General features: G+C 33.0%; 3 protein-coding genes across 10 annotated transcripts in view; 2 read left to right on the top strand and 1 right to left on the bottom strand.

The window, feature by feature from the left end:
• The window catches only part of LOC111489862 (30S ribosomal protein S1 homolog A-like), a 4,228-nt gene extending 603 nt beyond the window's left edge, over positions 1-3,625 (bottom strand). Inside the window, exons 1-8 of one of the 2 annotated variants that reach the window (XR_002719447.1) lie at positions 2,637-3,625; positions 2,464-2,538; positions 2,287-2,358; positions 1,334-1,414; positions 1,145-1,242; positions 860-985; positions 743-791; positions 439-652 (exon numbers count right to left, since the gene is read on the bottom strand). Coding sequence is in view for 1 of the 2 variants with exons in the window: in XM_023138288.1 (XP_022994056.1) it covers positions 491-652; positions 743-791; positions 860-985; positions 1,145-1,242; positions 1,334-1,414; positions 2,287-2,358; positions 2,464-2,538; positions 2,637-3,551 (1,578 nt within the window). In the remaining variant the exon portion in view is untranslated. Of the gene's footprint in view, positions 1-273; positions 653-742; positions 792-859; positions 986-1,144; positions 1,243-1,333; positions 1,415-2,286; positions 2,359-2,463; positions 2,539-2,636 lie in introns of those variants that run through there. The other variant, XM_023138288.1, reaches the window with a different exon arrangement.
• A 517-nt stretch (positions 3,626-4,142) lies between these two features.
• LOC111489864 lies at positions 4,143-8,904 on the top strand. 2 transcript variants are annotated; one of them, XM_023138290.1, is made up of 9 exons: positions 4,143-4,332; positions 5,151-5,291; positions 5,962-6,064; positions 6,341-6,400; positions 7,031-7,090; positions 7,170-7,370; positions 7,458-7,569; positions 7,649-7,866; positions 8,492-8,904. In XM_023138290.1, exons 2-9 carry the CDS (start codon positions 5,161-5,163, stop codon positions 8,582-8,584), a joined length of 978 nt encoding a protein of 325 aa, XP_022994058.1. In that variant the 5' UTR covers positions 4,143-4,332; positions 5,151-5,160; the 3' UTR covers positions 8,585-8,904. The 2 variants fall into 2 exon arrangements, with proteins under 2 accessions (XP_022994058.1, XP_022994057.1); XM_023138289.1 differs by having other exon boundaries at positions 4,144-4,332; positions 5,157-5,291.
• Positions 8,905-15,441: 6,537 nt separating this feature from the next.
• On the top strand, positions 15,442-23,538 carry LOC111489861 (type IV inositol polyphosphate 5-phosphatase 3-like). Of its 6 annotated transcripts, XR_002719446.1 has the most exons (13): positions 15,442-15,578; positions 15,677-15,839; positions 15,989-16,063; positions 16,812-16,884; positions 16,984-17,088; positions 17,279-18,134; positions 18,666-18,850; positions 19,725-19,833; positions 20,294-20,436; positions 21,500-21,806; positions 22,151-22,269; positions 23,165-23,322; positions 23,454-23,538. XR_002719446.1 is itself a non-coding variant. In XM_023138287.1 (10 exons), the coding sequence occupies exons 1-10, from the start codon at positions 15,549-15,551 to the stop codon at positions 21,696-21,698; spliced, it is 1,893 nt and encodes a 630-aa protein (XP_022994055.1). In that variant the 5' UTR covers positions 15,442-15,548; the 3' UTR covers positions 21,699-22,104. The 6 variants fall into 6 exon arrangements, 3 of the variants coding, with proteins under 3 accessions (XP_022994055.1, XP_022994054.1, XP_022994053.1); XR_002719445.1 differs by having other exon boundaries at positions 23,175-23,538; XR_002719444.1 differs by having other exon boundaries at positions 23,165-23,538.
• Positions 23,539-24,577: the final 1,039 nt, after the last annotated feature.

Genomic DNA, 24,577 nt, shown 5'->3' with positions numbered 1-24,577 from the left:
TATATAAAAAAAAAAAAAAAAAAACTCTTAATATTCACTAATATCAATTAAAAAATTTACCCAAAAATGGAATTATTTTTTATTAAAAAGCAAATTAGGGCAATAGAATACAAAGCATTAATGGACATAATATTGGGGACAAATTTTACTGAATTTCTGGCCTTTCAGCTTCCACGTTTAAATCCCTTTTCATTTTATTTTTAAACGATAATTTATTTGGTTTATAAAACTATAGGAATTAAAATGAAATAAATGAAAGTAGAGGGACTTAAGTGCTAATATGACAAAATTTATGCGTGGAAAAAGTGCGGCTAAGAACTTCAATGAAAAAGCTGAACTAAGACAGAATGGTGTTCAAAATTTGATCTTTTACACTTCCCATTCCCTCAATTTTTATTGTTCCTAAAATTCGATAACGATAACGATAAGAATGCTTGCCTGGAGTAAGGCGTGGTTGGGAAGCATGAAAGAGAGATCGTTTAATCGACAACTACCTTTCGAATTTGAACCACTTCCAGTTCGCATACATGCTCGATTCGTTATCAAACGGAAGATCTGTAGTTGGAGCAGGTTCGGGCCTTGTAAAGCCTTCGACCGCAGGTAGCCGTTGCCTATACTTCTTTGCCATGATCTTAGCCTCTAAAAATACTTTCTAGTATAGGAAAAGAAAAAAAACGACTCGAGTCAAATTTCAAAGAAAACGAAGTTCGTCGGTGAGGAAGATCGGTATGACTGGAGTTACCTCCTTGTTCGATATAAAGAGGCCGGGCTCACTTTCGAGGTCTGCAATGCTGTAAAACCACATAAGAAAAATCGTTATCATGACTCTATTAAATTGAGTAATATACTCGTCAATTACCTTAGAGATATCTTGTCGGGAAACATCGACTTCACAACAAGAACTTTGACCTTTTCGCCCACTGCGAGTAAGTCGCTCACCGAGGTAACTCGGGCACGGGTTATGTTCGAAACATGGAGTAATCCGCTGAGAAACATTTAGGTGGATGCATCAACAATTTTTCAGAAACTAAAGATTAATAAGAACAACAGAATATGGTAACCCCGTCAAAGCAGAAATTACTTCTTCACAGCTCATCTTAATCAGTTATTTTTAGTTATAAAAGCAATCTAAATTGATACTCACCTTCTGTTTGTATCACCGATTCTTATTTGAGCTCCATAAGGAAATATTTTCTTCACGGTCCCTTCTAGAAGAGTTCCCTCACGGAGATACAGCGTTTCCTACGATAAATACGCAAATCGGTTATTTATTGGTGTACTCGTCCAGTGCTCGAGGAGAAAAATTCGAAAAGAATGTAGTAGTGAAACTGACCCAAGCTTGTCTCTCACTTAGTATCAAATCATTTTTAGCTTCATCTATTCGCATGATCTGCACAAAGATCCGACGTCCCACCTGGACGATAGGAGACCAATACAGTGAGCTAAGATAGTTTCGTTCATACTTTCCATTTGACTTATTATGTCAAGTTAAAATCGACAATGCAAAGGGGCAAGTTCAAGGCAGCAAATTTGAAGAATTCCGAGTAATCGAGAATACGAACTGGATGTATATCCAAGAAACAAGTTAAACAAGACATGTGCCACAATGACGAAAGTCCGCAAGGCAAATTCTTGGTTCCACATGCACATAATGAAATCATAAGTTTCAAGACCCCTCTCTAGAATAATATCATGACAACGATGACCAAGTCGATTACAATAAGATAGTTACAATGCTTATTACGTCAGAAGATTGAAAAGGATGAAGAGCGAGATATCTTAGAGCATTATTTACAAGCATGTTGTAACAGCTCAAGTCTGCCACTAGAAAATATTGTCCTCTTTGGGTTTTCTCTCTCGGGCTTCCCCTCAAGATTTTTAAAACGAGTCTACTAGAGAGAGGTTTCCACACCCTTATAAAGAATGTCTTGTTCCCCTCTCCAACCGATGTGGGATCTCAAAATCTACTTCCCTTCGAAACCCAGCGTCCTCACTGACACTCGTTCTCCTCTCCAATCAATGTGGGATCTCACACATGTCTTTTTCTTACGAAACTATTTCATTGACCATGAAATTTACAAATAAAGATGCATAATCCAAGATGTTAGACAGTTTACACTATGAAATAGCATGATAAATCACAAGACCAAAGACCACTGCAAGATTATATTCTTTATCCATAAAAACCCTTTGAAATCTTGAGGCTCAGTTGACAGATTGAACATGATGAACCAGTAAAGGCTGCATATAGCAGCTCAAAAATAGAAGAAACTGAAACATACTCACATTTTCTTTCAATTCTGTGAAGTTATTTACTCGATTCAATAACTCAGCCTTCGGAAGAAACGCTCGCAAACCCTGTAGAACAACATATCAAAACCGAACCAAACCGAACCGAAACATAAGCCATTCAATAAGAACATACAAACTAAAAACCAAATTAATTAAGATGGCATAAACAACCTCAATTCTTGTAAGAAGGCCTCCAGTATTCCACTCTGATATTTTAACTTCAATCGGCTCATCGAGTCGTTTAATCTGTCGAACAAGGGAACCACAACGAATATATACATTTCTTCTTTGTGCCCCCTAACACAGAAACTTCAATAAACAAAGAAGCTAATCAAGAAAAGAACCTGCCTCACTCGATGCCAAGCTAACCGTCGAAACAACCTTCTAGTCGAGAGCAATGGGCGACCACTTAGTGTCCTTCCCAAAACCTCAGCAAACAGAACTGTGCCAGTCTCCACGACAGGGCGCCCTGGCCCCGGTCCACGGCTAACAGCATCGTCGTATTTCACCAGCCCCATCTTCCCATTCATCATAAAAGACTCGGCATCCTTGTCTAGATCACACATCAAGAATTCCACCTCTTTGTCATACAATGGAAGCACCTCTTTTGTCAACATTGTTCCTAATAGATCCGCCCCGACATTGATGTCGAGCTTGTTTTCATTACCGGAGACAACCACACCGACCACAACATCTCCAGGTTTGGGCTCATAGTACTCAACATTTAACTTATTGGCTTTCACAATCTCCTCATCTCCATCAATTTTCTCTTCAAAAGCTCTTACCGCCTTCTCCTCTTCTTCCTCTTCTTCTACAGAATCTGTATTCTTAAAGAACTTCATAAATGGCGCTAGGGCTTCATTCTCGCCGGGATTTTCAACTTCTTCGTCAAATTCTGATGAAACTCCATTGTTTATAGGAGCAGGGGAGGGTTTATTTAGCAAACCAATCTCATCGATGCCTTGAATTTCATCCTCGCTAGGCTTATTCGGCAACTGAGTGCTCGAGAAATTATCAAAAATTTCATTCCTAGAGCAAAACACAACGCTACTTCTTCTTTGCAATGTCAATTTCTTGGATTTATTACAGTTATTAGACCAATTAGAAGTGGAATACAATTTGAAATTTGAGATTCGTGGAGTGAGAAATGCAGAATTCCTAAGGGAATTAGATGAAACTAAGAAATCTTGAGGCTCAGATGACGAATTGAGAGCGCAAAGACACTTACAGGGTTGAAGTCCCGCAAGGATTAACATCATTTTTTTGCTCCCCACCTCATGAGCTGAGCTCGGCTTCGTCGCTGGAAGATTTTGGCTTCAATGAGTGCCTTTGAAATTGCATTATCCGTTCTGTTCATATTATTCGGCGCGACTGTTTCTGGGCAAGCAGATGATGGGCCGTGGGCCGTGGGCCGTGGGCCGTGGGCTTGAGGCTCAAAGTGAGCCTGAAATTGGGCTTGTGTTGGTTTGAGTTCATGTGGCCTGGTTTGTTGGGATGAAGAAACAGATTTGCCTTTTTTTTTTTTTTTTTCAATATTCTGTTTTATTTAATTATATATATAATTAAGAAACCATGTCAAAATTTAAATATTAAAAAATTATTTTTTAAAAATTTGGTTTCAATTTCAAAAAATTATATAAATTCATAAAATTGAGCGATAACTTAATTAATATAAACCAAAATATCTAAAGTTATAATCTCTTCCAAAAAAAAATTAAATTATTTAAAAAATGGTAGAAAAAAACCAGAGACACCGTATAAATCCTAGTTGGCATATATATATATATATATATATATATATATATTCTGAAGAAAATTTCAGAATCTCTCATTAAAAAAAAAATAATAATAATAATAAAAAAGTTCAGAATCTCTCTCTTGAGGAGCACAATATTGCATAGCATCCAGAAAAAGCTCTCCAAATAGATCAAATTTCTTGAAGAAAGGCGGAGCTTAGAAGACTGTCATCTCTCAGCTGCCGAAGAAATCCTCGAAGATTCTGCTGATAGAACTGAGCCTCTGTTCATAATCACCTTTCAGGTTCTCCTATCTCTTTTCTTCTCTGTAAATTGAATTGATTTCTATTTAGATTAGCTCTGAACATGAAACTTTTCAATTTGTTTTAACAAAAGAAAACGGAAAACACTTAATTAGTTTCCATTTTTCTTATTCCGATTTTATGTTCTTCGTGTTTAGTTAAGCGATCGTAGTTAACTGTATAGATCCTTCATTCTCGGTCTAATTTGCAAGAATTTTTTCTTTCATTTCGTTTGTTTTTCTTACGTATTGTGTTTAAATTTTGTTGAATTCAGTAAAATTATAGGTTTAGTCGATTTTTTTTTCGTAAATTTGTTTTCTATGATTTTTTTTTTAAAAGAATATAGTTAATTGTTCTTGCGGTTCTTAGTTTCAAATGGAAAAGACCAGCAATCAATCCTTTTTTCAAGCCATAGAGACCATAAAAATGATCGCTTATAGTGATATTCAAGAGAGACCATATATTGTTGGGTAATGCATTTAACCAACCAAACTTTGCAATATGAAATCCCAAATGGGTTGGGGAAAAGAACAAGATATAATGAAGTGCTCAAAACTACTTCGGCATTGATTTCTCTGTTGAGAAAATTTTAATTCATTTTGGAATCCTTTTCCCATCATATTTACCGGTTCTACTTTTTGATGTGCTTCCTTTAAATCGATCTTTCTATCTAATGAGAAAATTCTTGATTTGTAACGTTTGAAGTTTGGATCTTCGAATGATGTATGGTTCTGATATATAAAATTTCATTTGCCAAATAGATCTCGTCTCGTGAATGATAACCTTTTCTGAACTCACCTCTTCTCTTGTTGATGTAGAGATTCAGAGAGATGAAGAAGGTGGACGTGCCCATGTGGGGTTTGCTTCTTGTTTTTCTCTTGATGGTAGTGAAAATCGAGCCCATTGCATCTTTGCCATCTACTATTCCTGCATTCCTCTGGTCCCCTCAGCATCGCCATGGGTATGCTGCTTGATTTTTCGTGTTTCTTTTATGCGACATGTGACCTTTTTTGTGTATCAACTCATTCCACTGAATTATAAATAGATTAAGTTTATACAATTGAGATCCTCGACATACCTATGTCGGATCATCCTTTTTCGTTGTGGCATCCATTTGGCCTCTCCTAAAATTACTTATTGGAAAATATTTGGCGCATCTAAGGTGGAGAATTTTCTCCTCGAGTGTTGCGGGGAGTTCGCATAAGCGCTCAATAGCTTGTAAAATTAACGTTCACATAATAATATGGGCTGTTTGGTGGTGCATGCATAGTATAAACAGTACATAGATGAAGCTATCTATTTATAGTTAGTGAATTTTTTTTGCCTTTCTCCCTGCTTAGCTGATTGTATGGTTTATTGTTGTTATTTAAATTTTAGATTCTCCATTATTCGTCTTTTTTTCTGTCTATTTGGTTAGTTTCCCCATTATCATCCTTCATTTGGTTTTATACGAGTGAATTCTCTTTGGAGGGACTTGTAATAGCCCAAGCCCACCGCTAGCATATAGTCCTCTTCGGGCTTTCCTTCAAGGTTTTAAAACGCGTCTGCTAGGGATCTCACAGGACTACTTGTTATATCATATACTACCATTATTCTATGTTTGATTTAAAAATTGTACTGTATGGCCGCAGGTTGTCTAACAACATCCTAGAAAAATATGTTGATTATCAGACCATTTCCCCACAGGAGATGGCAAAGTCTGTTCTCTATGAAGGCGGCTGGTCAAAAATTCTGGTGTGTTTGTTAACATTTCGAATCTTGTTTTAGAGTTCTCTGTCATTTTTAAGAATTTTTATTTTTTAAAAGGCTTCCTGTTTAGCTTTTTGGTATATCCTTTTCTTTAGTTTGGCTTTCTTTCCTTTTGGGCTTGGTTTTCTGGACACCATTTTTATCTCATTCATTTTTTTTTTCTCAATGTAAGTTTAGTTCTTCACAAAAAAAAAAAAAAATTCTCGATTTCTTTTCTCGTATTGATATATTATTAATATTATTAATTTTTTAATTCTTTAGTGCACGAAAAAGGAAGTAGAGCAGCCTGTGGATCTTGCAATAATCTTTGTTGGTTCAGAGGTAGGAATATATGGAGTTTGGGATCTATCACTCACTCTTCATCATGTAACTCTTTCAGTTATTGTGTATTTGTTCTGCTCTCTCACATGGTTTATTTCATTCTTCATTGTATATTTCTCTTATAGCCAATAATCTTAGCTTCGAAATATGGATATAGGAGAACCTGAAAGGTGATCAAAGGTTTATCGGATAACGTGATCAAAGCATGTTTTCAGGGAATTTGGTCCAAAATGAATCTAAGATTATTACAAGATAAGTAAAATCTAGCTAAGGTGGTGGGTAGGATGGAGTTAATTAGATACTAAGACAATTCTTGATATGGCAAAAGCTTGGGATTATTTTATTTGTTTTGTATAATTATCATTATTATTATCGAAAAAAGTATGTAAAACTCGAAAAGAATAACTATGAACTTTTTGAGTCTCGTCCACGTTCGACATGCTTCCCTTTTTAATCTTTATATATTTGCTCGTAGTCAGATTATGATGTTAGCTCAAAGCTTTCTTTTATGTCAATGTGTCACAAATAGTTTTTCTACTTTCAAGGATAAGAATTTGATGCACTGTCATGTTGGTTTCTTGATCAAAACTATGTTGGTCGACAGCTTGACGAGTCTTTTGCATTTTATAGTTGCAGTCAGATTTCATGTTTAGCCGGCGCATGGATCCAAATCTTATGGACTTACTTAAGGTTTGCTAAAACAATTTGTTTTATAAATTCTAAAACTGCATATGAGTCTCAACTCTAAATCTTGGATCAATTTTCACAGGTTTCTTTCTCAAGGTCCAACTTCTCCATGGCATTTCCCTATGTGGCTGCACCAGAAATGGGTACAATTGAAAATATATTGATCTCGGAGTTCAAAAAATCATGTGGGCATGACCTCAAAATCAGCAATAGCGCTTTCGGGGAGTCGAATTCTGTTGAGGATGAATCATTTCAGAGACTAACAATGCTGCAATCGGTTAACGTAAACCCATCTTTATATGACCAAAGTCTGTTTTCTTAGAGAACCTTTATGATATCGTTCTTGATTCTTTCTGCATTAAACGAATAGGATTATTTGGTTTCAAGAATGGAAAAGAAGCCAAAGGGAGAGACGGATTTGGTAGTTTTCGCTCATGGAGGTCTCAATTCTCCCAAAGAAGTCGATCCATCGACTTCTGAAAGTATGTTGGCTCATTGATGATTTATGTTGTGGCTGTAGTGGTATAAAATTCTTATGTGTGAATTTTGAAATTATTATAGGCAAAACTTTGTTGGAGATAATGACCTCTGCGGATCATGTTGGGGCAAAGTATGAAATTCTCTATATTTCAGATCCTTTTAGGTCCATTCGCCATTCTTATGTCGAGCTGGAAAGGTTTATGGCAGAAGGTTCCTCTGGAAACGGATCGGCTAAATCAGCAAATTCTTGCGATGAACTCTGCCAAATTAAATCATCTCTTCTCGAGGGCCTCTTTGTCGTGAGTTGCTAACTGTTTTTATATGATTTCTTAGCTTTAAGATTCGTATATTTTGGCTATTGGTTAATCGACAAGACCTGGTAGTATTTTAGTATATTTTAGCCGGTTCTAGAACTACTTGAAACACTGGAGTTAGTAAAAAAGTTGTGAGATACCACATCGGTTGGAGAGGGGAATGAAGCATCTTTATAGAGGTGTGGAAACCTCTCCTTAACAGACGCGTTTTAAAACCGTGAGAGGAAGCTCGGAAGGAAAAACACAAAAAGAACAATATCTGCTAGTGGTGGGTTTGGTTGTTACAAATGGTATCAAAGCCAGACACCGGGTGGTGTGCCAGCGAGAACGTTAAGCCTCGAAGGAGGTGGATTGTGAGATCCTACATCGATTGGAGAGAGGAACGAAACATTCTTTATAAGAGTGTGAAAACCTCTCCCTAGCAGACGCGTTTTAAAACCTTGAGGGGTAGCCCAGAAGGAAAAACCCAAAAAGGATAATATCTGCTAGCGGTGAACTTGGGCTGTTACAAAATTACTCTAAAAAACGTGGTTAGTTGTTGAGACCACAAGTCTGATTGTTAAAATGTGTCATTTTGGCTTACATTTGCTTCCATTCTCCGACTATGCAGGGGCTAGTTTTGCTTATAATCCTATTATCAGGCCTTTGCTGTATGATGGGTATTGACACCCCAACGAGATTTGAGACGCCACAAGATTCTTAAAAGCACGAATTGTTCTGGAATGTATATCCTTGAAGGGAAGAAGCTAAAGTTAATGGTACCATTAATTTTGTCATACTAGATATTAAGGTATTCTTTCTTAAACTTGTCTCTTGTGGCATGGTTTTTTGCTATGCTCTCTAGCTGCTGCTGCTGCCGGTGTAGTGTTTTGAATATTTCAAGCATTTTGGTTTGTCCTCCACGCTTTTATGCGATATCATTCTAAGCAAGGAGAGAATAATAAAGATGTGTTATTCCATCAAGCTACTCTCTGCATCAAAGTGGATAGTTGTTTTGATCGGAACTCGAGCGATTGTTCGTTATTCAGTACTGTGGTATGAGAAAATATTAGGCGAGATTACCACAACATGATTGATAGTTTTTCATGGTTGGATGTCGAGAGAGTTCTTTGAATTTATATCTAGTAGTTAGTGGGAAACATACATACTATGATTATCGTGTCCTTTGAGTTGTGTTTATGTGGCATATTGTTTCAACGTCTGCATCCATGTGTTGTGCCACCTTCTTTAATCGTGTCCAATGTTCACGTGCGAGATTCCATATCAGTTGGAGAGGGGAATGAAACATTCTTATAAGGGTGTGGAAACCTCTCCCTAACATATGCGTTTTAAAATCGTGAAGTTGACAGTTATATGCAACGGATTAAAGCGGACAATACCTACTAGTAGTGGGTTTGAGCTTATTACAAATGGTATTAGAACCAAACATCAAACGGTTTGGAAGCAAGGATGTTGAGCCACCAAGGGGGCTGGGGATGGATTGTGAGATCTCACATCGTTTTGAGAGTAGAATAAAATATTTCTTGTAAATGCGTGGAAATCTCTCCCGATCAACGTTTAAAAATTGTGAGACTGACAACGATACGTAGCGGGTCAAAGTGGACAATATCTATTAACAGTAGGTTTGGGCTGAACGTTTCATTTTAGTGACTATAGACATAGTACGATAGTTTGGACTCTTGTCTAAGTTTGATTGTGTAGACATTTGCTTAAAAATTATAGATTTAAAATTTCAATTTCATATTTAAAATATAATACTAAAATTATTCAACAATCTTATATTTTATAATAAAATTAACTGCACACTAATTAAAAAATAATAATATTAAATCTTATTAATTTAAAGCACACTAATTAAAAAATAATAATATTAAATCTCATTAATTTAAATACATGATAAGAGCATAATTAAACGAAATCAACGGCTAAGGAAGTCAGATAGATGACTTGACCAAAACCGAGAGTTCTGATCTTACAATCAGAACCGTTGACTTTAATCACGTGAACAATTGCCACCTGCCAATCCAGAATAATCCTATCCATTCATTTCAATTTATTTACCATTAATAAAACGCATTTTATGAATATTGTTTTTTTTTTTAATAATTTATAGAATATCAATTGTTATTAAATCGTGAAAATGTGGCATTGGCATTAGAACAAGTCACATCACTAATAAATAGTAAATAAAATAATGATGTAATCAATATAAAAAAACAACGGTAATAAATATATTAAAAAACTACTATTTTTATACTTAATTGGAAATTTGTCATCTAGTATTAAATTAAAAAAAATTAAAACCTAAATGATTGGAACTAAATAATAAACTAACATATATATCAAGTTAATTAGTAAATATTTTTAAAAAAATATAATTTATCAAACTTAAATATAAATTTTTTTATAATTATGTGAATTTTAAATATAAAATTTAATCTTTATAAAAATACAAAAATTAAAATTAAATATTTGAAAAAGTATATCAACTAAAATTAATCAAGTTTTAGAGTAATTATATTTTAAGCTATAATATCATTCCCCTTATCCCAATGTCTGATTTTCATTAAATTTCCACGTTGTCAATATTAAATAAAAGTTTAAAATAGTCCTTTTTCTTTTAATTTTTAACCAGGGTACTTTCTTTTCTGGCATTTCCATAAATTTGTGGATGACGTGTCTTACACGTGTCAGATTACCAAATCTTTATCGATTTTCGAGTAATTTTTTTAAAAAGTCAATACGCAACGTTTTGTGTGATTCGTAATAACAATTAGATTTATTATTAATAATAATAATAATAATAACTCAATGACATCTGTTCCAATCAATATCTACCACGTGGTATTTTGTGTAGCTCTTAATATGTCACCTCCCAGATTAAACAAGAACTATTAAAATATTAATTTTAATATTAATATAATTGATGTCGTATCTTTTAACATATATCTATATTTTAATTAATTATGAAATTCCAAGATTAAAATATAGTGATCCATATATTTGACTTATTTGTCGTTGATAATAATTAAGTAATTCTATACATGTATATGTTAAGTTTTGCTGTACGTTTCGAACGAGTAAAAGCTTCCTCATTCGATGTGTTAGCTTGGTGCGTGCGAGCTCCCAGGCGTTAGTAACCGTTTTCAGTTATGGTTTCCCTTTCAAGTGCAAGTTATTGGGTATTATTCACCTATCTGCCACGAGAAACACCACTTTTCATCTAACTTGTATGTGCTAAGTACGTTGCCATCATTCATCCCGAGTCAAGATCAAACTCTCGCTTAATGCAATTTTCAATTTTCAACCTCCAAATAACAACAAAGAATCAACAAACGAATACGCTTCTACAAACTATAATGAATATGTAATATTATTTTCTCATCCCCACTTCGAGTAATTGCTTAACTAAAAAAAAAAAAAACATCTACATGAACTTTAAGTCGATTTTAAACTCCGTATATCAATTTTGTATTCAAACCCTAATTTAAAAAGTCCCACATTGGCTAATTTAGGGAATGATCATAAGTTTATAAGTGAGGAATACTAACTCCATTGGTTTGAGGCCTTTTGGGGAAGCCCAAAGCAAACCCATGAGAACTTCCACTCAAAGTGGACAATATCATACCATTGTGGAGAGTCGTGTTCATCTAACAATTAGTACCTTGTCACCCTAATTAACTCAACATAATCAAATTATGCTTAGGATCTCCTAAATTAAATAAAGTATATTAAAGTTAATAAAATATTATTAGAGGAGAGGAGAAATTTTTTGTTCCTAACGTATGTTTATAAATTTCACTTTGATCATTACCTCGTTGAACGAAGACGGTCTTTTATTATTCTAAATTAAAAAAAAAAAAAAAATTGTAGTCAATATAATGCAACTTTCCTTACATAATTTTAAATTATTTCATAATTCATACCTAAAAATCTAAAGAAAATAAATGTCTTAATCATGTTTTTTTTATTTTATTTTATTAATTTATCCATTTAATTCATGTTTTTTAAATTCGAGTAAAAATTAAAAATAACAAATATTTAAAAACTATTTTTATTTTTAGAATTGATAATTGAAATGGTCATATAAAAAAAATGAAAACATTATTTAAAAAAAAAAATCATAATTTTTTAAAATTTGAAACAAAGAATAAAATGGTTAAATAATGTATTAATATAAAATCAAAGCAATAAAGACTAAAATTAAAAAAAAAAACAATATAGAAATATTATAAATTGAAATGTATATTTAATGAAAAAAAGGAAATTAATAAAAACTTGTCACGTTAATTTGACACAATAGAGCGGCAGTCCCCAAGCTTATAAATGGATGGGATGTGAATTTTGAAGTGATTATATTATCCTTATGAAAACAAATAATTAATAATTAATCGAATTACGACGTCGCATTGGATCTTATCTTTGTGCATACTTTTCTGCGGACTAGATTTCGGTGGGTTGTTGTTTCGTGCCTACTTGCAAATTTATATTATTAATATAAACTATATAATATATAATTAAAATATGCTCAAATGGCAATAAATGTTAAATATTCGACGCCTTCCTTTATTCAAACATTATAATATAAGGTTTTTTTTTTTTTTTTTTTTTTTAATTTAATCTAAACGATGATGAAAAAAAGGACCGTTTTGATTAAATTCCAAATTTATGCTTCTATATTTGTGATCTATTATTAGAAAAAACAAACACAAAAATAATTAATGCTATTATCGGGAGTTACTTATTATTATTGAATACATTTAATAAAAATATTAATGGAGCGTTAAAATAGTTTGACTAGATACGATATATGTGTTTGTTTAATTTTTGGGGTAATTAAAAAAACAATTTCATGCGTAAATAATTTAATAATCATTAATTTTAAACTTTTATTAATTTATGATTCATTTGCTCCCATTCCAAATTAAAATTTATATCAGGTCCATGATTTTATAAATAGGTAAAATTTTGTATTTATTATTGTGTTTTAAAATTATTTTAAAAAAGACAAAAAGAAAAAAAGTTATTAAAAAAATTTGATAAAACAACCCTAATTAAAAAAAATATATATATTTTATAACTATTTTATTTTTAAAAATATTTCTTTCACAAATTTTTTCCTATTAAAAATTTAAAATTTTAACTTTATAAAAATATATTTTAAGTTCTTTTTGTTGATTTTTAAAACAAGATTAATATTCTTTAAAATATATTAATTATTAGATGAGAAAATTATTTAAAAAATGAGAAAATTTAATCATAAACTATGATTGGAGAATAGACCAATATTTAAATATTTGTCTATAATAAAATATATGATAAATTATAATTGAGTATTAAATATCGTGTTATAATAATTAATAATATATATATCAAAATAATTGAGGGAATAAAATATTAGGTCACATCGAAATATCAGAACCCTTCTCTCTCTCCTTCATTCTCTATCTTCAATGTTATATAACTACAAGAAAAGCTCTCCAAATTCATCAAAAATTGTTGAAGAAAGATAGAGCTTCCAAGACTTTCTGGGTGTCGAACTCGGCCTCTGTTCCAGAAAACCCCTTCCAGGTTCTTCTCTCTCTCTCTCTCTCTCTGAAAATAAATTCATTTTTCTTTTTATTATTACCTCCGAATCTGAAATTTTTCAGTTTATTTATATAAGAAAAACACTTAATTAATTCCTATTTAGACCCAGCTGATAATGATTTAATTTTAGTTTTCTCTTTTTCCCCCCTTAAATTTATGCTCTTTTAATTTAATTATTGTAAACCTATTTTAAAAAAATTATTTTTTTTAATTTTTAAATTTTGAGTTTATTTTTTGAAAATATAGGTAAGATTAATTAATTTTTAAATGCTTTTTTAGGTCGTTTCTTTAGGAATTATTTTGAATATATATATATATAATGGGCTTTAAATTATATATTAAAATAATGGGTAAATAAAATTTTCCCACTGCGGGAATATAAAAAAGGAAAGTACCACTCATTAAAGTTTTCATCATTCAGTTTAAGAAGCTTTTGCAAACGTAAGAATGGATTTCTGTGGAAAAAATAAAAAGTATGTAGCCCCCACAAAAATGCTATATATATATATATATACACACACAAACAAAAATGCTTTACTTAATATTAAATCGGACTATTTTACGATATATTTCTTTAAAATTAAATGGTGAATTCAAAATTGTTCTAATTAAAAATATATCAAAAACCAAATAATATTATTCTCGATGGAATTAGAGGCAGAGATTGATAAAAACATACCAATTTTGGCATTTAGAAGCCTTTTGGTTTCTATCTCTGCCACCTATTTCATTCTCAATGGGATTAGAGGCAGAGATTGATAATTTTTACCTATTTATTATTCTTTTAATTAGTAAACATATATAAAATATCAACATAATTTTAAAAATTCAAAATTTAATATTACAACATATTATTTAAATATTACTAAAAATTAACTATTTATTTTTATTAATATAGATAAAAGGCGTGTATATATATATATATATATATATTTTTTTTTTTAATATATATTAAAAATATACTTATATTAAATAGGATAAGGCACTGGAAATAAAATCTGTCTCTTATTCTATTTATTTAATGAAAAAAATGATATTTATATTATTAAAACGTTTGTGTAAATATATTTATATTTTGATTGGATTATTATTTAAAAATAGACAAATATATATATAATTTGAGGAATTAGAACATTAATAGAGTCAATATTGTGGAGATTTGATATAACGACTTAACATTAAGCATGTCATGTGCCTGCCTCTATTTTTGCTTTTACAAGTGGAAGATGGGAGAAAAAGTTCGGTGGGCCAAAAGTCTCTCACTTTTAGTAAATATTTATTCTTATAAAATCAAATGTAATTATAAAATTTGGATTATTCAAAAAGCGCTATTTTTCCCGATTTTATTTAAAGGGGTAGATTTAGCTCAAAAAAATCTATATAGAATGGAACGTAAAATGGGGAGGGAGCAATGAAAGATTTCTCGAGATTAACGAGGAAAATAACAATAAGTCAACATAACTACTGATATTAAATCAAAAGACGATCATTTTTATAGTTTCATCTAGAATAACTTGTCTCGAATGAAACGTTAAAAAGGAAACGGAGCGGAAATAATTTTTTCCTAATTAGTAAGAAAAATAACAATAAAGAACCGTATAAATTAGAATTTTAAAGTCAATTTAGTAAATAATAAATGATTTATGGGAGAAAATTTTATAACTTTCTATTTAAATTTAAAAAAAAAAATTAAATCTTTTAGAAAAATAGCTTAATTTCTTAGTTAAATTTATGGTAGTGGAACGATTAACCGTATATAATTGAATTTTATTAAGTAAATACTCGAAATTTCATTGAGAAAATAATTGTGAATTGTGCCTATTAATTATTAGTAATTACAGTTGTTGCACAAATTTGTAAATAATTAATAAAAGCATCTGAAATCGAGGAAGTCATACATCCACTCTCCCAACGCATAACTGCCGAATCAGCTCTGGCTGCTCGTAGACGCCTTCTTCTTCTTCTTCTTCGTCTTCGTCTTTGTGTTCTTCATTCGTCAACTACTCAAGCTCTTGCTTCGTTATTCTTCCTTTTTTTTTTGCTCTCTATTTCTCTGTTCTTAGTTTTTAGCTCATCAGATGAGGCACAATTCCAGGAATCAACCTCAGGTACTTCAACTCTATCCCGTTCTTCCTTATTTCTTTCTATTTTATTGCTGTTTGTTTGATTATTGTTGTTAATTTCGAAAATATGAGGAAATTTGCAGAGAACATGGGCTGAATTATGTTGTTTCGGTTGCTCGTGCCTACAGCTTTTCTGGCCGAGAGTGGTCTTGCGCAAATTGCTCAATATCAACGCCTTAGAGTCGGATTACAGTGCCGATACCGAAGATGATGAGGATGTAAATTCTTCCGATTCTGAAATCGAAGGTGTGAAGTTTCTAACCCTTGAAATTTATTGAGCTATGTATTTTTGGCTTGGTGTGTGAATTTCATTGAATCTTCATGAGCTCAGCACAATACACTGTGCTATTTTGGGAATGCCTCGCGTTCTGATTTGAATATTTGATTGCTTTTAGCAGAATGCCGTTTTAGGGGAAGAGAATCACGCTTTAAGGTAGACAACAGAGATGAACCACTGGTTGATGCTAATGGTAAATTTTGAAGAACATTAGTTTCTCCCTTACATTTCTCTTTACAAATTACAATTAATGTCCTTGAAGCAGTACCAAAAGATCGGCATTTGCAGAATCTGGCAGGATTATATGCTTTAATTTACTTGACGTGTTTGAGAATAAAAATGGATTTGGGGAGAAAATACAGTACACAAAGAAAATTTAATGCAACATACTTTCTCTATCTGGAGTAGTGGATCAAGAACTATATTTATCCAAAAATTTTAAATAATTTCTCATTTGTTTTTCCATTTGATAATCTTCAAAAGAAGGAAATGCATTTTTCTGGATGTTCAATGCGAGTGTTGGACACCCCATCCTTCTATTCAGTTACTGTCCGATCTCAGCAGATTCATACCTTTCTGTATGACTAGTTTGACCTCAACTTCTCATTATCATCCTGTTTTACTTGAGGCTATTTCAACGTAGATAATTGTTGCATTTAATATAAGATCACCTTTTTCTAAAAGAAAATTATGCTCTATTTAACCATCAAATCCAAATTCCTGAGTCCCATGCTCTCGTTCTCTTTATTTTGGGCGCATAACATCATGCTTTTCTCCTAAGATAAGGTAGCTTTCAGCTGTATAAATCGCAGCCGAAGTTCTATTTGTGTGTGTGGGATTTCTACAATACCCGACTATTTTTAACTTCTTTAGCTTCACAAGAAGCTCTAAGATTTTTAATTTCAGTTCATTGACTTATCATTAAATTGCTTCAAATTTAGATGTGCTGCCGAGGCTGAGAAGAAGAAATTCAGAAACATTTAGGACGCAATATATAAACACAAAAGAACTCAGGTATGATTGACCATTTGGAAATTATAGTGTTTATGAAAAGTCTGATTAGTATTTTTTTTTTTTCTTTTGAGTTAAGCTATTTACTTTATCTCGTGTCAGAATATGTGTTGGGACTTGGAATGTTGGAGGAAAACTACCCCCTGAAGATCTAGATATTGATGGCTGGATAGATACCAATGAGCCAGCTGATATCTATGTCCTTGGGTGAGTTATTTTCTCTCTCTTTATATCATTGTTTTCCTCTTTTTAATGATTGAATTTTGGACTTCCAGACCACATGATGCTATCTTGATTTAATTAAATGCGTTAAATTTGTGTTCAATTATTTATTTTATATTTATAATGATTATCTCTTTTTTTGTTATTAATAGTTAGTTCTGCTTTGTCTTTGCAGTTTCCAGGAGATTGTACCATTGAATGCTGGAAATATATTTGGTGCTGAAGACAGTCGCCCAGTTGCAAGGTGGGAAGATATTATCCGGGAAACATTGAATAGGGTTAGACCTACTACAACTAAGATCAAATGCTTTAGTGATCCACCATCCCCATCAAAGTTTAAGCCATTTGACGACATCCCAAATTTAGAGGAGGAGATTCTGCAGGAAAGTGATAGTGACGTTGGTGAGGAGGTGCATCCATGTGATGAAGAATTCTATGGCAAGGAAAATGGTGACGAACTAGTCAGTTACACAAATCTAAGCTTGAAGATCCCAATTTCAGAACTTTCTGAAAATACCAAATCAGGGATACCTGTAGAACAGGATTTACTGAGGCAATATTCTTCTCCAAAGAGATTGGATCGGTTAAATTGCTTACGGACTGAAGATAGCACAGAGAATGACGAGGCTGTCTTGCAACCGGATAGAAGATTAACTAAAATGCTTAGTGGGTCAGAAAGGATTGGTTTGTGTTGGCCTGAGCCTCCACTACACTTACTACCCCATATTGTTTTAGAGAGACCTAACTCATTTAAGTCAATAAAATCGTTTAAAACATCCAAGTCCTTTGGGAAATATAATTCTTTTAAGTCAACCATGAATGAAATGCCATCAGGGGCTGCTTTGCTTGGAGAAATTGATCTCGAGTCTCTCCTAAAACGAAAGAGAAGATCGTCATATGTTAGAATAGTAAGTAAGCAAATGGTTGGTATTTTCCTCACAATATGGGTTCGTAAGAGTTTGCGAAGGCACATTCAGAATGTAAATGTATCTACTGTTGGTGTTGGTGTAATGGGCTACATCGGCAACAAGGTTCGTTCCCTTTTTCATTATTTTTCAATTTTTGTTAACCTATGGATCCTGTTGTAGTTAGCTTGTTCTGCAATCCTGTGAGTTCTCTCTTTACTTCACGTTGTTTTGGCTTTCTACTGGAGTTTTTATGTAATGCAACATTACGTAGTATGGTTGAAATGAAATTGGTGCTGCCTGCCATAGGTCAATAATACCTTTAGTTTCTAGATTCAATATTGGATCCCCGTGTTGCATCCTTTGTGACCAAATCATTCTGGGATATAGCCAAAACCTACTAAAGTCTGTTATTAGTTATGTTTTTCATATTTGCACAGTGGAACCAACCAATATTTGTTAGTATTAATTTATTCAATGAAAAAGATATCTTAAATGGTTAGATTGTTTGAATTTCTTCCGATTGCCATGACTTGTTTCTTATTACATTTAGTCAAAAAAAAATTCTAGCTTAACCATCGTTGTTGCTCATAATGCATAGCGAATTTATTGTTTTAGTTGTCTCTTTATAATTTATCAAAGCATCTATTTCTTCAGGGATCCATATCTGTCAGCATGTCCATATATCAGACCCTATTTTGCTTTATATGCACTCACCTGACTTCAGGTGAAAAGGAGGGGGATGAACTTAAAAGAAATGCTGATGTGAGCGAAATACATAGAAGAACTTCATTCCATCCACTTAATGGTATTGGGTTTCCTAAAGTAATCCACGACCATGAGTGAGTATTCACAAGATGCCTATCTATATATTCATATCTAATTGGGTTTTGTTTAGCTTCTTCTTCTATTCCACACGTTAACCATTCATATTCCGTGTAAGCATGACATGCCCTTTGATATTCGCAAAATGTACTTTAAAAAAAAGATGACTTTTCTAATTGCCAAAGACTCATTTTTGCCATTTATGTGGAACCGTCATGAGGTTTAGAATAGGGTGTAGGTCAATATGTGCCTTTGACACTTCACTTAAGGAATTTTGTATTTCTCTTGTGTTGTTATCCACTAATTAGAGAGCTTTCTGAAATTTATTTAGACTTTAGGTTGAATTTGGATTTCCAGTCCTTCCCTATAGTACCTGTTTCTATTTTGGAAAACAATTATTTCTCATCCCAACCAAAAATAAAAATCACTATATGCCTAGTCCTGCAGGTTTTAAATTTCACAGAACATCTTAGTTGGAAGAAGGTAAAAAACTGCAACATCTCAAATTAAAACAAACAATGGAATAATATTCAATTTAGATCAAATTAGTCATCTGTTCATTGTGATAATCAGGATTCTTACTACTGAATGCTTTCTCTAACATAAATTCTCTTTATTCTTGTTATCTAATGTTTTATAGCTTGCATGTTAATAGATATTCTTTTTCCCTATTTTCCTATTTGCTGCACATCTATATTTCTGTGTTACCTGGATTTTGATGTAGTAGTTGCAGATCTATCAACTTGTTTTCTTCTTGTAAACTTTTGTAGCATTAGGTTGATGAAATAAAAATATATATTACTACTTAACTAAAAGTCGTAGTTGTTGTAGTAGTACTTACAGGAACTGCTGTATCCAACTCTCTGACAACCCATTCTCTTTTATTTGCAGGCGGATAATCTGGCTGGGTGATTTAAATTACCGCATCAACTTGTCTTATGAGAAGACAAGAGAGCTTATCTCGAGAAAAGAATGGTCTAGGTTGGCTGAGAGTGATCAGGTACTTCCGTAAAGTAAATCTTTTGGGATGTATGGGTCGCAACTAAACTTCAAAAATAGACGATGCCTGAACTTTAGGCATTTCTAGATTTTCTTTGTTTTTCTCTTTCTTTCTAGAACCAAGTAAAATAACATCTTCTTTAAGTGAACAAGAAACCAAATACTTTATTGGCTAAAAATGTAGAATGTACTTGCTTAAAAATCATGTACAAGGGAACTTCCGTTCTAATTCCATTTCTATCCGTTCTTCGGAAACTGAAGTTTGTGATCAAAGGCTAGGATTTTGAGAGTGTCTGATATCTTCTGGAAAAAGCATTTACTTAACAAGTTTTTATTGTGTTTTTACAAGGAGATTGGAAGTGGTTAAGCAGGGGCTCTGGAATATGGTTATTTTGTGTCTAACTATGAATTATGTGGCAAAATGTCTACTTGTTCATTGTGTTTTTCTTACATACTGTCAGTTATTGCGGGAGCTTAAGAAGGGTCGTACATTTGATGGATGGACTGAGGGAAACCTAAATTTTCCACCAACCTATAAATACGAGAATAATTCAGAAAAGTATTGTGGCGAAGATCCAAAAGTTGGAAGGCGTACTCCAGCATGGTAAGCTTTTATTATTGCTGTACACGTTGATTTTATTTAGTTGTAGAGGGTCGTTCATGTACAATCTACAAATGCATTGATATCCATGTATTTGGGTAATGTGTATAAATGCTGTCTGTCAAATCCGAACAGGCATGCTTGTTCATCTACGTGCAGTTGAAAACTGCAGTTGCCGTCCCAGTTTCTTCAGTATTGTAACTTTTTTCTCGCTTGTGTTCGATTTGCAAAATGAAAGAGGAACTGTAGGAGGACATGAAATGACAATATCAGAATACTCTGTCTGAACATACTTTAAGACTTACCCTCTGAAATGGTTGAGTTCATTGGCAATATGGTGTTTGTAACGACCCAAGTCCACCACTAGTAGATATTGTCCTCTTTGGGCTTTTTCTTTCGAGCTCTCCTCAAAGTTTTTAAAACGCGTTTGCTAGGGAGAGGTCTCCACACCTAGGGAGAGCTTTCCACACCCTTATAAAGAAATTTCATTCTCCTCCCCAATCGATGTGGGATCTCACAATCCACCCCCTTTGGGATCCAGCGCTCTCACTGGCACTCGTTTGCTTCTCTAATCGATGTGGGACTCCCCATCCATCCCCTTCGGGGCTGAGCGTCCTTGCTGGCACTCCATCTCGTGTCCACCCTTCTTCGGGGCTTAGCCTCCTTGCTGGCACATCGCCCGGTGCCTAACTCTCATACTATTTGTAACATCCAAAGTCTACCGCTAGCAGATATTGTCCTCTTTAGGCTTCTCCTATCGGACTTTCCCTCAAGGTTGTTAAAACGCATATGCTAGGGAGAGATTTTCACACCCTTATAAAGAATGTTTCGTTCTCCTCCCCAACCGATGTGGGATCTCACAATCTTAACTTCAACAATTTGAATAATATATTCTCTGGACATCCTCTTTAACATATCTGTATTTGTAGAAATAATTTTTGCTCCTTTAAAATATAAAATTTAACCTTTGTATTTTCACAAACTGGTAAGCTCCTTTATAACAAGACTTACCTCCTTTATAACAATCTCATGCATGAAATTTATTATTTGTTTGCTGCATTTTCAGGTGTGACCGTATACTTTCATATGGCAAAGGATTGAAATTGTGCAGTTATAGGAGGACTGAAATTAACTTTTCTGATCATAGACCAGTGACAGCCACCTATGTGGCCGAGGTCGAGGTTTTCTGCCCCCGTAAGCTACAGCGAGCTCTGACATTTACAGATGCAGAGATCGAAAAACAAGTAACAATCGATGTATACTGATTTTTGATCAGTTGCTTAGATTGAGATGTGGCGAGAATTTACTTGATCATTCATGTGCCTCAAAAAAGATAATTTGGTGTAGCTTCCGGGTGCAACGAACATTGCAAGGTAAATCCAAGAAGCCCAATCTCTTACAAAACCAAAGATTTGGCTAACAGTGTTGTGTTTGGAGATCATGTAGCTCATGAACTTTGTTGATAACTTGTATTTAACTCCATTCTTTGGATCATATTCTTTCTGTAGCTAGAGATGTGTATTGCAGTGGTTGTGTAAATGAGTTTACTCTAGGGTTTCATTTACATAATATATAGGAATGTACTACTCTTAGTTTACTTCCACGGGTTTTCCAAAGTATATGAGAGCTTAGCATTTGTATATCAATAAAGTTTGAATGTTTTGAGATTGAGATTTGTGTCGTCTATTGTTTTGCACTTTAATCAATTTTCTTGCAGACTGGAAGTATTTTCCAAAGGGTAAGATCTATTTCTTGATTTGAGCAATGAAGATGCGAAGATTGCATTTATATTCATGGATATGTAAGCTTTTGAAGGACTTGGAATCCAACGCCAAGGTAATAATTATTCATATTTTCTTGTGAACCATACTAATATGCATATCAAATCTTTGAACTATTTGTTTTTCTTGAAATTTCTTTTGTGTGCACATTGCTTCTAGGGGTTATCATAATTACGCGACATTTTATATGAAACTTAGTATATCGCTTCTATAAATAGCTCTTATTGTTACATCTTTTTTGAGATTATGATCCTTTATCATGATTTTTGCTCTACTTACGGACGGACGCCGCATGATATCGCATGCCCAAATTCCCTCCGGAGTCCCGACTTTCGAGGTTAAGGCCCAGGACCCTACCCGACCCTTCAACAAGCCTATTTTTACCCCTCTTATCTATTTGATGTCTCTATCTTGCTTATGTCTCAACTTGTCTTCAATACCCACTTCGTGTGGTGTGTTAGATGATGCACCGTTCTCCTTGGTTGCATCATGACACTTGTATAGGCCCTCGCGTGGCCGGATGGGCACCACTTGATGAGGGTCGTCGCTTCTCTTGTCATAACGTGAGGGTCACAACCTACTCTCTTCATAGTTAGGTTGTGACATTCTTCCCCGCTTAAACTAGTCATCGTCCTCGATGACATACTTGGGGCACAACCATTGTTGGGTTGTGACATTCTCCCCCACTTAAACTGTCATCGTCCTCGATAACTTACTTCGGGGCTTGTGACACTTTTTTTCTTTCTTTTTGAAGTTCTTATATCACAAGGAGTAGGAGAGTGGAACTATGATCCTTTATATTATTTGATCACTCCATCTAATTAAGCATATAGAATCCTTTAGAGAGCGAAAAATTGTTATTTAACATTATATCAAGTTCATTTTCCATGCTCCATACACATCATTTATTGAAAAAAAACACATACAAATTACTTATCTTTAAGGTTTAGAATGGTGCAGGTGGAAGAGCATCAAGTCTTCCAACACAATTCTTATAAACCTTCATAGGATTAGGCTTAAAGACTTCAAACTCAGGAAAACGAAACCAACCAGCAAAAGCTCGAGCACACCTCTTCCCCATGACTTTGACGAAGATGCAACAATTTAGGTCCAATTCTTTCTTACTTATATTGAAGTAGTAATTGTAAAGTTCCACTTGACATTTTGCGCTCTTCATCATATCCAAACACGGTCGTAGATTTAATCCTCTATCTTTGTCTACCCATCTATCCCATATAGGTGAATTGTAGTCGTCGTCGGCTGTTGAAGGTTGAGCTAAGAATGCCAAGTTTATTGCCATTTAAGAGAATCACCATTGCTCCCATTGCGTTGCTTCCCTTTGCCATGTCTAAGTATTTGCCTTTTTTGAGGTTTTCTCAATGTGTTTGTGTTTTATTCGATGGAGATCGTTAAGCTATTTATAGATAGCGAGAAAATGGGAGAGATAAAATAAGTAACATTTGTAACTTATGTATTAATTTAAGGAGTTATATATATGTAGTGGTTTCCATTAACATTTAAATCACTTTAATGAGCAAGAGACCCGTGTATAATGACCCTTATAGAAACGATTATAGTCATAGTAAAAGTAGGTTGTTACAGTTAAAGAGTAATTATAAATATATTCATCAATTAAAAATACTTAATTATATAATTCTTAAAAATAAATACAAAATATTTGATAACATAAAAAATAAAATAAATGAGAAAAGTCAACATACGATAGAATGGCCACTTATCACACTTATCACTCATTACACATGGCTGACTCTCCTCTTCGTGCTATAATAAAAATTAAATTAATAAAAATAGTTTTGAATTTTACATTTCTATTTAAAATATATCTATAAAATTTCAAAAGTTTTTAAAATAATTTGTGAGAGGTTGATAAATGGTTTTATCTATATATTAATAATCACAATAATTTTTTTAAATTTTTTTTTTTAATGAAGGTAAAGAATATTAATACTAACCTCAAAATTTTATTAATATTATATATATATATATATATATATATATATATATATATATATATATATATATATATATATATATATATATATTTATATTTATATATATTTATTTATTTATAGAAAGGGAAAATTTTAAAAGTTAAAAGATATATAAAAAAAACTAATGGTTTATATATATATTTAGACTAAATTTTATTTTTATTTTTATTAATTTAGTGAAAGATAAAAAAAAAAAAAAAATGGTATAAAATGCCGATTTTAGCGTTTCAGTCTTCAGATCACTGACCGCGAAATTTGAAGAGCCGTTTGGCTCCAAATTTGTGATCGCCTGAAGCTCACAAAAGGAGAAGAAATGAAGCTTCGCTTATCGTTCTTACTTCTCTCTGTTAC

Source organism: Cucurbita maxima, unplaced genomic scaffold (genome assembly GCF_002738345.1).
Source record: "Cucurbita maxima cultivar Rimu unplaced genomic scaffold, Cmax_1.0 Cma_Scf00014, whole genome shotgun sequence".
NCBI classification, from domain to species: Eukaryota; Viridiplantae; Streptophyta; class Magnoliopsida; order Cucurbitales; family Cucurbitaceae; genus Cucurbita; species Cucurbita maxima.
This window is presented reverse-complemented; position numbering and strand designations above follow the sequence as displayed.

Bases quoted from the DNA above. Each gene is read 5' to 3' on its own strand.
- LOC111489864 (XM_023138290.1), top strand. From the start codon at position 5,161: ATGAAGAAGGTGGACGTGCCCATGTGGGGTTTGCTTCTTGTTTTTCTC. The intron at 6,065-6,340 runs GTGTGTTTGTTA...TTAATTCTTTAG, and splicing joins GCGGCTGGTCAAAAATTCTG to TGCACGAAAAAGGAAGTAGA. The intron at 7,371-7,457 runs GTAAACCCATCT...TTAAACGAATAG, and splicing joins CAATGCTGCAATCGGTTAAC to GATTATTTGGTTTCAAGAAT.
- LOC111489861 (XM_023138285.1), top strand. From the start codon at position 15,549: ATGAGGCACAATTCCAGGAATCAACCTCAG. The intron at 15,579-15,676 runs GTACTTCAACTC...GGAAATTTGCAG, and splicing joins ATTCCAGGAATCAACCTCAG to AGAACATGGGCTGAATTATG. The intron at 15,840-15,988 runs GTGTGAAGTTTC...GATTGCTTTTAG, and splicing joins TTCCGATTCTGAAATCGAAG to CAGAATGCCGTTTTAGGGGA.